We start from the raw sequence: 12,823 nt of genomic DNA on the forward strand, positions 1-12,823 counted from the left end.
AACTTCTGCACCAATGAGAACACAGCAACGTAAGCAACAAAAAATATCTCGTAGAGAGTCTGAGAAAGAACGGTCGCCCCTCTGGTGATACTGAAAAATCTCCACCATACAAATTCATCCTCTATCTGCGAAGGCATACATCGACATCAACCACACAGGTTTTCTGACTGAAAACCATACCATTCAATTCTTTTATATATTATCTACAACTTGTACTATCCTAAAAGTTATCACAGCCTAATACCAGCATGGAAACTCCAGTTGAAAATACCTCCTCATTTGGCCTCTTTGACCTCACGTCCGGCGCATACTCTTCTGAGTTATCATCACCTCCTCCTTCATCAGACATCAATGATGGTTATGAGACAGTGGATGATACTGAGGAATCTTCTGGATTAGACAATGAGTCCAACAACAGTCCTTCCCAACGCCGATACTATGTTCAAAAACAAGGCCCTCGTCGCAACCGTGGCACTATCAGCAGGTTGCAGGATTTCACACAATTTATGGCTGAAAGACGCTGGGGAATTGAAGGTCTCATATCTGCCTGGGTCAGCGATAAATACATTCTCTCTGCATCACGATATGCAACTGGTGTAAAGCGACGGAATGCATTACATCGTGCAGTATTACGGACAAACCTTCTTCAGAATCATGAGATGGTACAGCAACAACTTAAGGAAGAGCTGAGAGAACTTATCAAAACACCATACTTTGGCAGGTTCTCTCCAGATTTGGATCTTAATACGATGGACTTCAACTCAGCATTTAAGGACATGCAGGAACAGGCACCAATCTGGTACATGCTTCTATCAAAGGTTCTTGTTAATTCTCGATCTGGACGGCAAAGTTATACGTGGAATGCCAACAAGTTAACTGTCAACCGGCGAATCTTTGTTATCCTCAGTATAATATGTCATTCTCATGCGTTAAAGACCTCCAACTTCTTTGCTGCTTTATTCTCGGCTTATCTACATGGATCTGGTGTCAAGCGCCGAGTGGTAGAGACTCTGTCAAGCTTTGGAATATGCCATAGCTATGTGCACGGAAATACGTTAATGAGCCAAATTGCCGACATTGAAAAGGTACTATTCAGTTCTTAAATACATTTAATTCCAGGTAGCTATAATTCCATTAATATTTATCATCTTGTGGCATCTTTTTATAACTTCTGTTAACTTCTGGACCAATCATACTAATTTTACTATAGACTCATCTCTTAGCAGCCGCCTCAGACATGCCTCAATCACACCATACTGCTGCTTAACATGGTCTGGATGTGAGTATTTCCCAATTAATTCAGGCATACTTTGGATATCCATCACTAATATAGCATCTAGAGCGCTAGGTGATAATGTTGTTTCAATGTCTTGTGGCTCTGCCAGTGCAGCCCTTCTGTGCCGTATTTGATGTCGACTTCGCCGTTTCCGACGGTCCGGTGTGGGGTCTGATTTGCCACGAACCATCTCACAGGATTCTCAATAATTGGAAGATATTATCAGGAGCTCATAGAAGCCTATGGGAGGTCGCAGAGGTTTGCAGGGGTTCACTGTGTAAGGTATAACCCTACTTTGTGCCACAGAAACCAGATGGTTTGACTGAGAGGTAGTATCATCAAGAGAATGTTATTTGTTGGTAGTCGGACATTCTAGGCTTAATTCTGAGCATCCGAGTATGTTTATCTTGCTGATAGGATATGTGGTTGAGAATCTATAGATTATTTTTGAAAAATCAGTATACATTCTGGTGAAAAAACACGAAGTGACCATTTTTGACACGGTTGTTCGTACCTCAAAAGGGCTCCTATCATAATAAAAAATAGTGTGTTCTATAGCTTTTTGATAGACAAATCTCCCTTACTATGCCGAATTGTGTCAATTGATAAGGATGGAGTTGGCGCATGGAGCAAAGTTGGCCATCCCTTCAAAATGACCCGGGGTTACTCACAACGCGCGACCGTTCTTTCTCAGACGCTTCGCGAAGGAAAATTTTCCTCCTTCCTAATTAAGACTAGTTTAAGCCATGTAGATTATGATTGGTCCAGAAGATCTCAGCACTTGGCAGAAGTCAAAAGGAGTTAGCTTATAATTTTACGAAGCGAAGTGGCTGAGGAACTGAGATAAGTGAAGATTGATCTTTAATATAATTAAAAGGTCCATTGGCTCACCGGCATCACATGATTCATCGGCTCAGCCCCCTTTTATTTCAGCGTCTTTGGCCCTGCAAGATCTGGGGGGTGGGTGCTTATATCGTGATTGCCTAAGGTGGTTAAGGGTTATTGCAAATCATCATCTCTCCCTGCCATCTCCATCGCCAGCTCCAATATAATTAGCGTAGACGAGTGATTATTAGTAAACAGTAGAAGGTAGCGATTCGGCCCACGAATAACGTGTGGTCTCCCTCAAGCTTAAGGGGCATTCTGAGAACAAAAGATGCCTTGAAATTCTGTCATGCCGCAAGAACGCTGATTTCTGAGCTTGTGGCAGCTCAATCCCTGGGAAATCATATGTCCCTGAGAGCTACACCAAAATCGTGGCCAATCGAACACAGTCAGCAGAAGAAGAATGCCGTAAGAAGGCAAAAAGCCCTGGGGATACGTAAATTTATTGTTGTGGAGCACGGAAAGAAATGCCCCAGGTAAAGATTTAATTGTAAATGCCTATAGTTTGGTGGGAAACGCCTTGAGAACAACAAATAACTATCAGAAAGTTGCAGGTTTACATAAAATTTGATTCATGCCCTGAAGCACTGAAAACAGAGCTGAAATGATACCGAGCGACTCTTGCCCTTGCTCTTGCAAGTCCGAATTGCACATTCGGAGGCAGGTCTTTTACCCTGACATGGTGTGTACGTGTAACTTCTTTTCTGTAAAAAAAAAAATCTATGCACTGAATACACACAGGCCCGGTGCTAATAACAGTCAACTTTACTTCCGCAAGTTAATTGCCGCATTCCGGGAGGAGTACATAGAGCCCACACGAAATACCGAAACCATGGTGCTCTTTTCACTCAAACAGCAAGCCATCATTGCTCAAATCCACGGTTCTACAACATACATGGATGTAAAAACTGCGCGCCCAGTGGATCTCCGCACAGCTGGGTCCCCCCGCCCTTTATGAAGGATTCAAGAAGAAATCGGAACAACCAAAGCTCTTGAAGGAGAAATGAGAAAAAGAGCACCACAGGGAAGGGATCATGATAGCGTGGCTGTTCTGCGATTGGCTTTCGAGAGCGGTAACTGCCCTTGAGATGCTGGACGAGAAAATGCCCAAGATTTGGTTGAAAGAGCATCCGCGGTATTTTGGGGGATCTAATCCACATATAACAACCCAATAACTGCAATCGATGGCTGACTCTGGCATGCTGAGCTCGCACTTCGCGGCGGAAATTATCTCAGCATGCTCAGCCTCTCTTCTCGATATTTTCGGATTAGCGCGACCAACTAAACTCCTTTAGACTTCTGCCAAGTCCTGCTAACTTCTGGACCAATAAGAGACTTCACACGTGCTCGCAACCTAATATCTCGTAGAGAGTCTGAGAAGAAACGGTTCCATCGTGTGTGGAAAATCAACACCGCCCATACAAAATATTCGATTGACTTCGAAATCATACATCTACCCTAAATATCTGCCTGATCATCACCAAACCGATATTTTTCAAATCCTCAGCCATTCTGCTATCATCTCTGCTATTTTACAACTCACTACCCCTTCTCATCATGTCACAATCGTTGACAAAAGACAGCGTGTCTTTTGAATCTCAAGACACCCAATGTCAGACGCGCTCCAGCCAATATCCTTCATCACTCGAAGATGAATCCTCTCTACAACCACTACAGTCTCCCAACAATGTAGATGATGAATATGACACATCAGACAGTGACTTAACAGAGCTTGAATCTATTGATACTCCTTCGGAATTCGAGATCACCGATACTGATACCGATACCCCGCGAGCTTGTTCACGATCAAACCGCCGTGGCCCACAGCACCTGCCTACAATGCCTTATAACCGGCAGAAAAGACGGTCAAAATTATCTCGCGTTGTCAGAACATTACAGCGAAACAGTTGGGGAATGGAGGCCTTTATAGAGGCTTGGATTCAGAGTCCCGATATCTTGACTCATCGACGATACAGTACTCCTACGAAGCGGCGAAATGCACTTTCCATAGCCAGTTCTGGCAATGAATAAAGTGTCGCTATATCCATATATCATGCGCCGAAGTATACGGACTTGTTCTATGCGTGGCTGAAGAGTACACTCAGGATCTGGACGCGGGCCTTGAAGTATTCGTTGAAGACAATACTGAATAACATCCTGTTGCTTGTCGATACTATCTGGTCCGGCATAGCTCATGACAAGTTGTGGCATATCTTCAATGTTCATTGAAAGTATTTGCTTTAATGATGGCTTTTGAAGCCGCTGTTGTAGCTGACTTGCGCGTTTTCTTCGATCCCCCTTGGCCATATTTGATGCAGTTGATGGGACGTTGTCCGACCCAGCTGTCAAAAAGAAGTGTTATGTGATTGGTTCAGAAGTTGTCGGAAGATCCCAGAAGTTGTCAGGAGTTCAGAGATGTTGTCAGAAGTTGATGTGCCGCGTGAGGTTGCCAAGAGTTCAGAAGTTGTCAGAAGTTGCCGGAAGTTGCCGGAAGTCGCTGGAAAATACACTCGGTGCTTTGACTAGAGTCTCTGATGGCTGGATAGATGTTTTGATGGCAAGATCAAGGCGTTGGATGACTAGACATGATCATGGTTGAAAAATTAGCAAATCGTTCCCGTGTTCAAAATCATAGTAGCAGTTTTCGACGCGACACTTCATACTCAGAATATATGTATTTTCAGATAAAAATTACATCAATCGACAGGAAATTGAAAAATTAACCCTCCAAGGTGGTAGAGAAATGATCTATGAGTGATGTTGCACAGTGATTCTATCTCAAACATTATGGTTGGAGCAAATCGTTCCCGTGTTGCTAACAAACAGGAACCGTTTTTTCTCAGACGCTCCGCGAAGAGTTTGCTGGGGATGTCCCATTTAGGTTTAGTGTAAGCCCCGTGACAGTTGATTGGCTCAGATGTTAGCAGGACTTGGCAGAAAGTAGCAGTAGTTCGGATTGGGTTGAGTTTGCTGAGATAAGGCGGAAACAAGATGCGGAGCGGAATCACGTGACCGATTAACATTCATCTTTTCCTCTGACTCCCACTGACGCTGCTTCACATCCGGCGAAGCATGGAGATCGCACTGAAGGGATGGAAACGCAACATGCGTTGAGAAGCATTCTTAGCGAGATTGGTGTGTAGGATCCAATGGACTTGACAAGGTACCTTTGGTGAGCGGAGGGTAGACCAGACCAATCGTTTTCGGCGACAAATTATGGCAAAAAAGAAAAGCGCAGCGACAAGGTGAGTCTCACAGGGCTGTCAAGACATCTTGATGCAGTCAGAGCTGTGACACAACTTGAGAAGTTCTCTCAGCTCTTCAAGCAGAGTCAGATTCTGGCTCGAAACTGATCATGAATTCAGTTGTCTTTAACTTCACTAAAATTTGAAACTGCCTTTGATTAACTCCGCACGGCGCAGATCATTTGAGAGATAAGTTAGTATGACTGGTCATTCAGACTTAGATCAGACGTGTCAGTCTTATCACCGGTAACTTCTGCGGAAATTATAAATGGGGAGGTTTCTCGCTCTTGCCAGGGGTCTGGTAAGTCAGACGAAGTCAGTCTCTTATTAAAATCGGAAAATATCTCAAATTTGAATCTGTGCTTCTTTTATCCTGTGATTAGACTAAATGATTCTCAGCTCATAACTGGGAGATCAAACCACACAGTCAAAGAGAACAGTTCTAGAGGATAATTGTTTCTCGAATACACAGCGGCTTTGACTGTCTCATAGTTTCCGTTAACAATGAAGGATACACTAGCCTGGACGAGAACGATCTCCGCCACAATCCAGGCAGAGCTAAATGGTCGCAACATCATCTATTTCCCTGGGTCATGCGAATTCGTTGATAGCGAGACCGACTACTTCACGGCAGGGGCCCGGGAAGTCCAATCCGCTGCTGTTGCGCGACCTACCTCAACGGCCGACGTCTCGAAGCTTCTCAAGGCGCTCCGTAAACATTTGCCTTCTGACGTGCCTATCGCCGTCCGCGGGGCCGGACACGCGACATATGGTGGAACGGCCAAGGCCGCTTCCGGGGTGACTATCGATATGCGTGGGATCAGAGGTGTTAGCATACTCTCCAGTGGGAAAGCTGTTCGTATCGGAGCGGGTGAGAAGTGGGGGTAAGTTATCTCTCATCTATCTCACCACATCGCATTTGGCAATTGGTATCGTGGCATGGTCCCTCCCTGCTCAGTCGTTGAGGGACGCCTGGCTCTGCGCTTAGCTCTTAAATTGAAGTCTAAGGTCAACTCCCAAATCATATCCAGACGCTCAAATATATCTATATACTGTACATATATATTTAAGATATTCAAGCTTCAATTTCCCTTCACTCAAAGAGCTAGAGCCATTTTTCTCCCGCGAGGTGATGCTGACTTACTACATTTCAGATCTGTTTACGCCGCACTCGAAGAGCACAAGCCCCCCCTTACCGCGGTAGGTGGGCGCATGCCCACCGTCGGCGTTGTCGGGTTTCTACTCGGTGGCGGGCTTTCACATCTTTCTCCTGGCTATGGTTTCGGAGCAGACACGGTGTCCGTATGGGAGGTAAGCGGGCAAACAGCTCAGTGGCCTGTTCATAGATAACAACCTAACATTTCCCATTAGATTGTCCTAGCATCCGGGGAAATCGTGAGCGCAGCGCGAGATGAAGACGCAGCAGACCTCTGGGATGCCTTGCGCGGCGGATCGACCAACTTCGGAATCGTCACAGCCGTCGAGATAGCCTGTTTTCCCCATCCAACAGTGTTTCGCGGTACAAATGCCTTCTATCTATCTTATGCGCGAGAAGCTACCCTTAAAGCACTTATCGACCTGGCTTCGGAGCCATTTCCGGAAGATGGGAAACCTATCAATTATGGCATATGGTGCATTACACATTATCTTGGTCTGAAATTTATAAATGCCCTATTGAGTACTACTGGCGCGTCGGCAGAGGTGGATATGAATCCATTCGTGGGTATATGGGGCCGCATACCTTGGACCGGGAGCCTTACGGCTACGTCGCATGGCAAACTCATCGAGGAAGAAGGCAAACTCGCCCCCAAAGGCGGCGCAAGAATTCTTAATAATACAATCACAGTCAAGATGGACTTCGATTTACTCAATGTTTTGGTCGACTTGTGGTATTCATCTGTCAATACCATCCAACAAAGAGTATCAGGACTCATGTATTCACTTGTTTTCCAGCCGCTTTCAGTCGGCATGCTGGAGGCCTCGTGCCGGTCAGCTCCCTCACAGCCACCGGCCACCAACTCTCAGGGCCTGGACCCAAAGGAGGGCCCTCTCATCGTGCTTGAAATCTTTATGACCTGGACGAACATTGAAGATGATGAGTTCGTGGAGAAAGCAGGATGTCAGTATCTAGCTGATGCACGTTCACTCGCTCGCCATATGGGCCTTGACCATCGTTACATTTTCCCTAATTATGCGTGGCCCACAGAGGAGGTAATGAAAAGCTTCGGTGATGAACGTTTGACAATCTTGCGACGTACAGCTCAAAAGTGGGATCCAGAAGGCTTTTTTCAGAGCCAGTTTGTGGGAGGCTTCAAGATCAATAAGTAATTAGAAACAGACTCAGATCATGCTATAACATAATCAACCACTCAACACCTGCATGAGTAATTTTATTTCAATCAACTTCAAATGCCAATATCTGCAGCAGCAGAAGCAGGCAATGGAGGACAGAATCTCGCGGCACTCATAGAGAGAAGTCTCGGGTTTACGTGCAGATTTCAAGAAAGCGAACAAGACGCATCAGGGGAATGTCTGACTTTTTTTTCCTTGAAGAACAAAGAAAAATAGATATAAAAGTCGCAGGCGCAGACATTACTCTTGAAGGTTGCATCCCGTCAGGGTCTCGAAGCGGCAACCATCAACATGGAGGGAAGTAAGCTCCCAGCGGGCATGTTGATAGCGTATTGTAGCGTGACTTGCTTTTTGTTTGTGTTTTGATATAGCATGCATTTGAGTAAGAGTGAGGCTGGACATGATTTGTGAGAACCGCAACTCCTTTTATTATATATATATATCTCTATTGTACAAAACTAGTTCTCTAGGCTCCGTTGATATTCCAACGCCAGTTTCTCCCGAGCGCGACCCCGCACAACAGTTCCATGGGCCTCCTCTGCATGACTTAGAAGAGTAGATTTGGCCGGGAGCACCTTCCCCTCACAAACATTGCACTCAACCCCAGTGGCCGGCCATGGAGGGTTGATATGTCTTCGTAGAAAGTGCCTTGTAAGTGATCCGGATGTTGCGTATTTCATAATGCGGTCCTCCAGCGCGCAACTAGGATTCCCAACACAGAGAAAGCAAACGCGAGGCCGAAAGCAGGTCTGAGGCTGTTCAGCTGTAGACTTGGCCTGCACAGACTCCATTGCTTGGTGCAAGAGGACCTCAGTGTTATCCTTCACCGAGCACCTCTGCCGCTTGGTCGGAGGACAAGGGTCATCATCGACCGTGGGCCGGCCACGGGTCTGCGTGGGCCGGCGCGAGGGCCGCCCTTCCTCCACGCCACAGAATGCAACTCCTGCGTTGATTGTGTTGATCCTCCGCTGATATTCCGCTTCAAGATTAGCGCCCGGCATGGTCAGCACGCAGTCAACAAACATTAAGTGCTCGGGAGGCATGAAGGCCTCGTGCTCGAAAGTGTCCATGACTTTGGTATCCACCAGCTTCCCGGCCAGTTGTCGCTCAAGGTCAATCACAGGCTGCTCATTCTTATAGCGCTCAAGGTTCTCACGGATCTGTCGGTTCCGCTGCCGCTGCTTCTTGTTGCGCAACTCACGGGTAGCCTTGTTGTGCTCCGACTTTGCTTCTGCTGTCCGATCACGGAAAACTTCCAGTCTCTCCAGCACCTCAGGGTTGGACTCGGCGAGTACTCTGTCGTCAAGGTGCCCTAGAGAAGTCTTGCATACCCTGTTGGCACGTTCTAACTCGGCTTCACGATCCTCCCATTCCCGCTTGCGCTTCTGGACAGTATCCTGACGGCCACGGACAACTGGAAGGTAATTGAGGGACCGTGATTCTTCTGGAGAGAGCTTATACGGTCGGTTGGGGTCGATGGATGCACTCATCGAGCAGGCAAATTGCACCAATGCTGTTTGGGAGCCTGTTTTCCGGACTATTCCCTGCGCGTCAACGTCGACGTCCACCTGATAATGCTTGACGAAGGTGCGAATATCCGCGTGCTGGAGCATGACGTTCTGAAGAGCTTCCGTAACTTCCTCTGTTCATCGTTAGCCCTCCGACATGACTGCAACATGAAGAAAACGGAGGGCTACTTACCGCTGTTGTTAAATGCCTTAGCTCCAGCATATCGGAGGTTGTACGGGTGGGCGACCTCCTCAAAGCCCGTGATCTCACCGGCTCGGCGCATCCGGGAACTCACCATGGATGGAGTCATCCTCTGATCCAAGCAAATTTTAAATCCGGTGGATGTCGGCTCCGTCTGGCAAAACACAAACTTATCCAGTAATTCATCCTTTAGTAGTAGCGGCTGCTGTCCCTTGCCATCCAGCACTTTGGCGCTGTAGAGTTTCTCTGCGCAATCCAACACTGGTCCACTTGTTGAAATTGACTTGAATCCTCCAATGTGAAAGAGCAGAGTCAGCAGGCAGATATGCGGGCTGAGAACCAGGGTCGGGTCAAAGATGATTTCCGGAATCTTAAACTCGTTCCTTCAATTCTGTCAGTCAACCAGGCCATGCCGCGAGGATCAGAAACACATACGGTGCCTTATCTCCGAGAAATCTTTTAGTAAATTCTGGTTTTAAGAATATGAACAATCGGGGGCGTCCGCCGTCTGGAACTCGAATCAGGGTTAACACGACATCTCAATACCGAAGATGGAGGATCGCCGAGGGACGGCTGGCGGTGATGGCAGCAAGCTGCAAGAAGAGAAGCATTTGAATGCGCTGCCAACCGCAGACAAATGTCATCTCAGTGGTGGTGAGAACGACTTGAGCGAACTCAGCAACATCTTCAATATACATGTTCTTCTTTGGCCGCCCAACAAGAGCCAGCTCTTTTTCTGTGGCCACCTGTGCAACAACCTGCAAGAGATTAGTGGTGCTTCTGGTTAAGTGATCCGAGGAGAGAGAGTATAGGTGCTCACATCCTCCACCTTGACAATTGTATCTTTGCTGAGTCCCGATGCCGTTTCCTGTTTGAGGACAAGGTGCCACCACTTCCAAAATGTCTCCAGTGAGCTTTTGCGCTTAATGCCCGGACAGTATCGATTGTTCTTGCCACGACGGATATCACACCGCCAGCTAAAGAATGCATACAGGAAGCGAACCGTCTCCTCTGAATTAGAGATCCGATCCCATTGCCGCTCCGCGTTCGCCTTGATATGCCGACAATACCTGCCCAGCGCCACTGGTGAGCTTATAACACAGTCTAAGGGTCAAATGAGCCACTGCCTACCTCTCCCAGTAACCACGGGTCTCATCGAGTTTTTCCTGGGTTCTGGGGCTGTACCGCTTCTGTCGAAGCTGAGCGATATCAAGGCTCTCTGCTAAGGCCAGGTAGTGTTCGGGGGGGAGCTGGCCGTCGTCGTCGTCTTCATCGTCGCTGACGGAGCCACTTTCATACCCACTGTCTGAAAAGATGGCATCCAGCGCGGAGAGGGTCTCCAGAGCAGACCTGACATCCGTCTTGCTCCTGCTCTGCTTGTCAGGCCCGGCCAAACAAGAGACAGGCGCCATGATCAGGACGGCCCAAGGAGAGAGCCGACAGGAGAGAGGGACAGGAACAAGTAATGAAAGACTTAGACGCTTTCCTGGATAGAACTGACCCGGTAGTGCTGCGAGGGGGGGGAGGGAAGGGAGCCGCAGGCGGCATGGTGAGAGTGACGGGGACTGGAGGCAGAGAGAACAACACGATCCATGATCTGGGGAGGGAGCCAAATCCGACAGAGTGAAGCATCAAAAACAGCTCCCCTCCCCTCCCAAAAAAAGGGCAGTGGGTGAGCGAGGGTGAGCAAGGGTGACTGAAAGCCACGAAAATGCCTTCTAAAATCGTGGCCACGCGTGGAGGGAAGGGTCGCGGCCGTGGGGATAGATTCACGTGATGATCGAGGTTGGGCGGTTAGCGGGAGGCCGAAAGCAGCGGCGACAACAGCCATTTGCAGCCTCCGGCCAATCGTCACATCGTTTTATGGAGTATTTTAAAAAGTTTAATAAATTAATAATTCTATATTTTTTTCTCATAAAAATATAATATAATATAATATAATATATATCTATAAATTATTGTTCTCTTTTTTAGAATAGTTTTGAATGAATATTCATTGAGATATTAGCATTTGAAGTTGATTGTAATTGATTTACAAAGGCGAGCGTTGGGTGGAAACGAGCGTTAGGTGGTTGATTACGTTACTAGTAGTGTGTGCGATTTGCACCTCGTTAGCTGCAGTGAAAATAAATGAATACCACAGGAGGAGTATATATATAATAATCAATTCGTCCGCCCAGTTCGCTGCTCGTTCAGTTCAGTCAGTTCAGTTCTCGAAGGAATCGAAAGAGCGCCGGTTCGAAACCGTGCGTTGTGGTGTGGCGGGTGGGTGGCTTAGACTTGGATGCCTCTAGCGAGAACATACTAAACTACGATTTATCACCAAATTAATTGGATGAGAAGGAGTGCTATCTACACCCTACTCCTCTGGTGATGCAATGGCTAAAAAGCAATCGAACACGAAAGTAAAGGCAAAGGATAGAAGCAGACGGAAAAGATATGGTGTTAAATAGCAACCTAATGGCTGGCTTGCTATAACCCATCGAACACGATTAAATGTTAAAACATCCTAACTCCAGTGAATGGCGAATTTCCCTTGGTATGGTTCCCTACTGCGCTCGTTGACTTGTTTGAAACAAGCGTACAATTCCTTCATGCTCTTAGAAATAATAATAGCCACAATTCCACGGCCCCAAACAATTAAGATCACATTTTCCTCCCATCGCCCCTGGTAAAACACTCGGATCCCTATGTCACAAGATTGTGTCGTCTCAAGGCCCGAATAAGGAATCCAAGGAGGACCATCCGAAAAGTTCGGTTATGGTTGGAGGCGTAGCCAGATTCCGTGAACCAAGTCCCTCTCGCCGGGATAGGACTCTCAGATTTTTCATTTACACCTGTGAAGTCGAATATAAACATTACATTCCAATCAAAAAGTGCGACGTCTGGTATAATAGTGGAGTATTTCCTCGCTTGCTTTGATGACCAATAACCATTTTCGACAAAATTAGTCCGGTTCGGGCTTTCCATGGCGGTTCTCAGTTTTGATGCAGCGTTTGCTTGATTCGTCAATCCTGGGTTAAAATCATCCAAATGTAGGACCTTTGTGTTTTTAACTTCGAGAATGGCGATGTCGAGGGTCTGGTTGCCGCTGCGATACACCCATCGCAAATCAGTTCGACAACCACAACTTGAAGCCACTTCACCCCTGCAGTCAAGGATTCCCGGAGGGTAGAATTTCATTTGCCACGATATTGACAGGGTGGAGGAGATATAGTAATGCGGCCCGAAGGACATCAGCTTCTGTATGAAGAAAGTGGCCTGGTTCGGTCTGCGGCATGCGCTCCGCTAGGCGTTTAGAATTCAGTGCAAGCTTGCTCCGAGCATTGCTGATGAGCACACTCGAGGGCTCTGA

General features: G+C 47.0%; 3 protein-coding genes across 3 annotated transcripts; 2 read left to right on the forward strand and 1 right to left on the reverse strand.

The window, feature by feature from the left end:
* Window positions 1-248: 248 nt before the first annotated feature.
* On the forward strand, window positions 249-1,267 carry HCAG_03960 (predicted protein; the record flags this gene model as incomplete). Its single annotated transcript, XM_001541812.1, has 2 exons — window positions 249-1,085; window positions 1,211-1,267. The coding sequence occupies 2 exons, from the start codon at window positions 249-251 to the stop codon at window positions 1,265-1,267; spliced, it is 894 nt and encodes a 297-aa protein (XP_001541862.1).
* Window positions 1,268-5,910: 4,643 nt separating this feature from the next.
* On the forward strand, window positions 5,911-7,734 carry HCAG_03961 (predicted protein; the record flags this gene model as incomplete). The annotated part of the gene is made up of 3 exons (XM_001541813.1): window positions 5,911-6,290; window positions 6,561-6,717; window positions 6,778-7,734. 3 exons carry the CDS (start codon window positions 5,911-5,913, stop codon window positions 7,732-7,734), a joined length of 1,494 nt encoding a protein of 497 aa, XP_001541863.1.
* Window positions 7,735-8,216: 482 nt separating this feature from the next.
* Window positions 8,217-10,880, reverse strand: HCAG_03962 (conserved hypothetical protein; the record flags this gene model as incomplete). Its single annotated transcript, XM_001541814.1, has 5 exons — window positions 8,217-9,400; window positions 9,460-9,851; window positions 10,015-10,226; window positions 10,289-10,538; window positions 10,600-10,880. 5 exons carry the CDS (start codon window positions 10,878-10,880, stop codon window positions 8,217-8,219), a joined length of 2,319 nt encoding a protein of 772 aa, XP_001541864.1.
* Window positions 10,881-12,823: the final 1,943 nt, after the last annotated feature.

Source organism: Histoplasma capsulatum, genomic scaffold, assembly GCF_000149585.1.
Source record: "Histoplasma capsulatum NAm1 scaffold_3 genomic scaffold, whole genome shotgun sequence".
In the NCBI taxonomy this organism is placed as follows: domain Eukaryota; kingdom Fungi; phylum Ascomycota; class Eurotiomycetes; order Onygenales; family Ajellomycetaceae; genus Histoplasma; species Histoplasma mississippiense.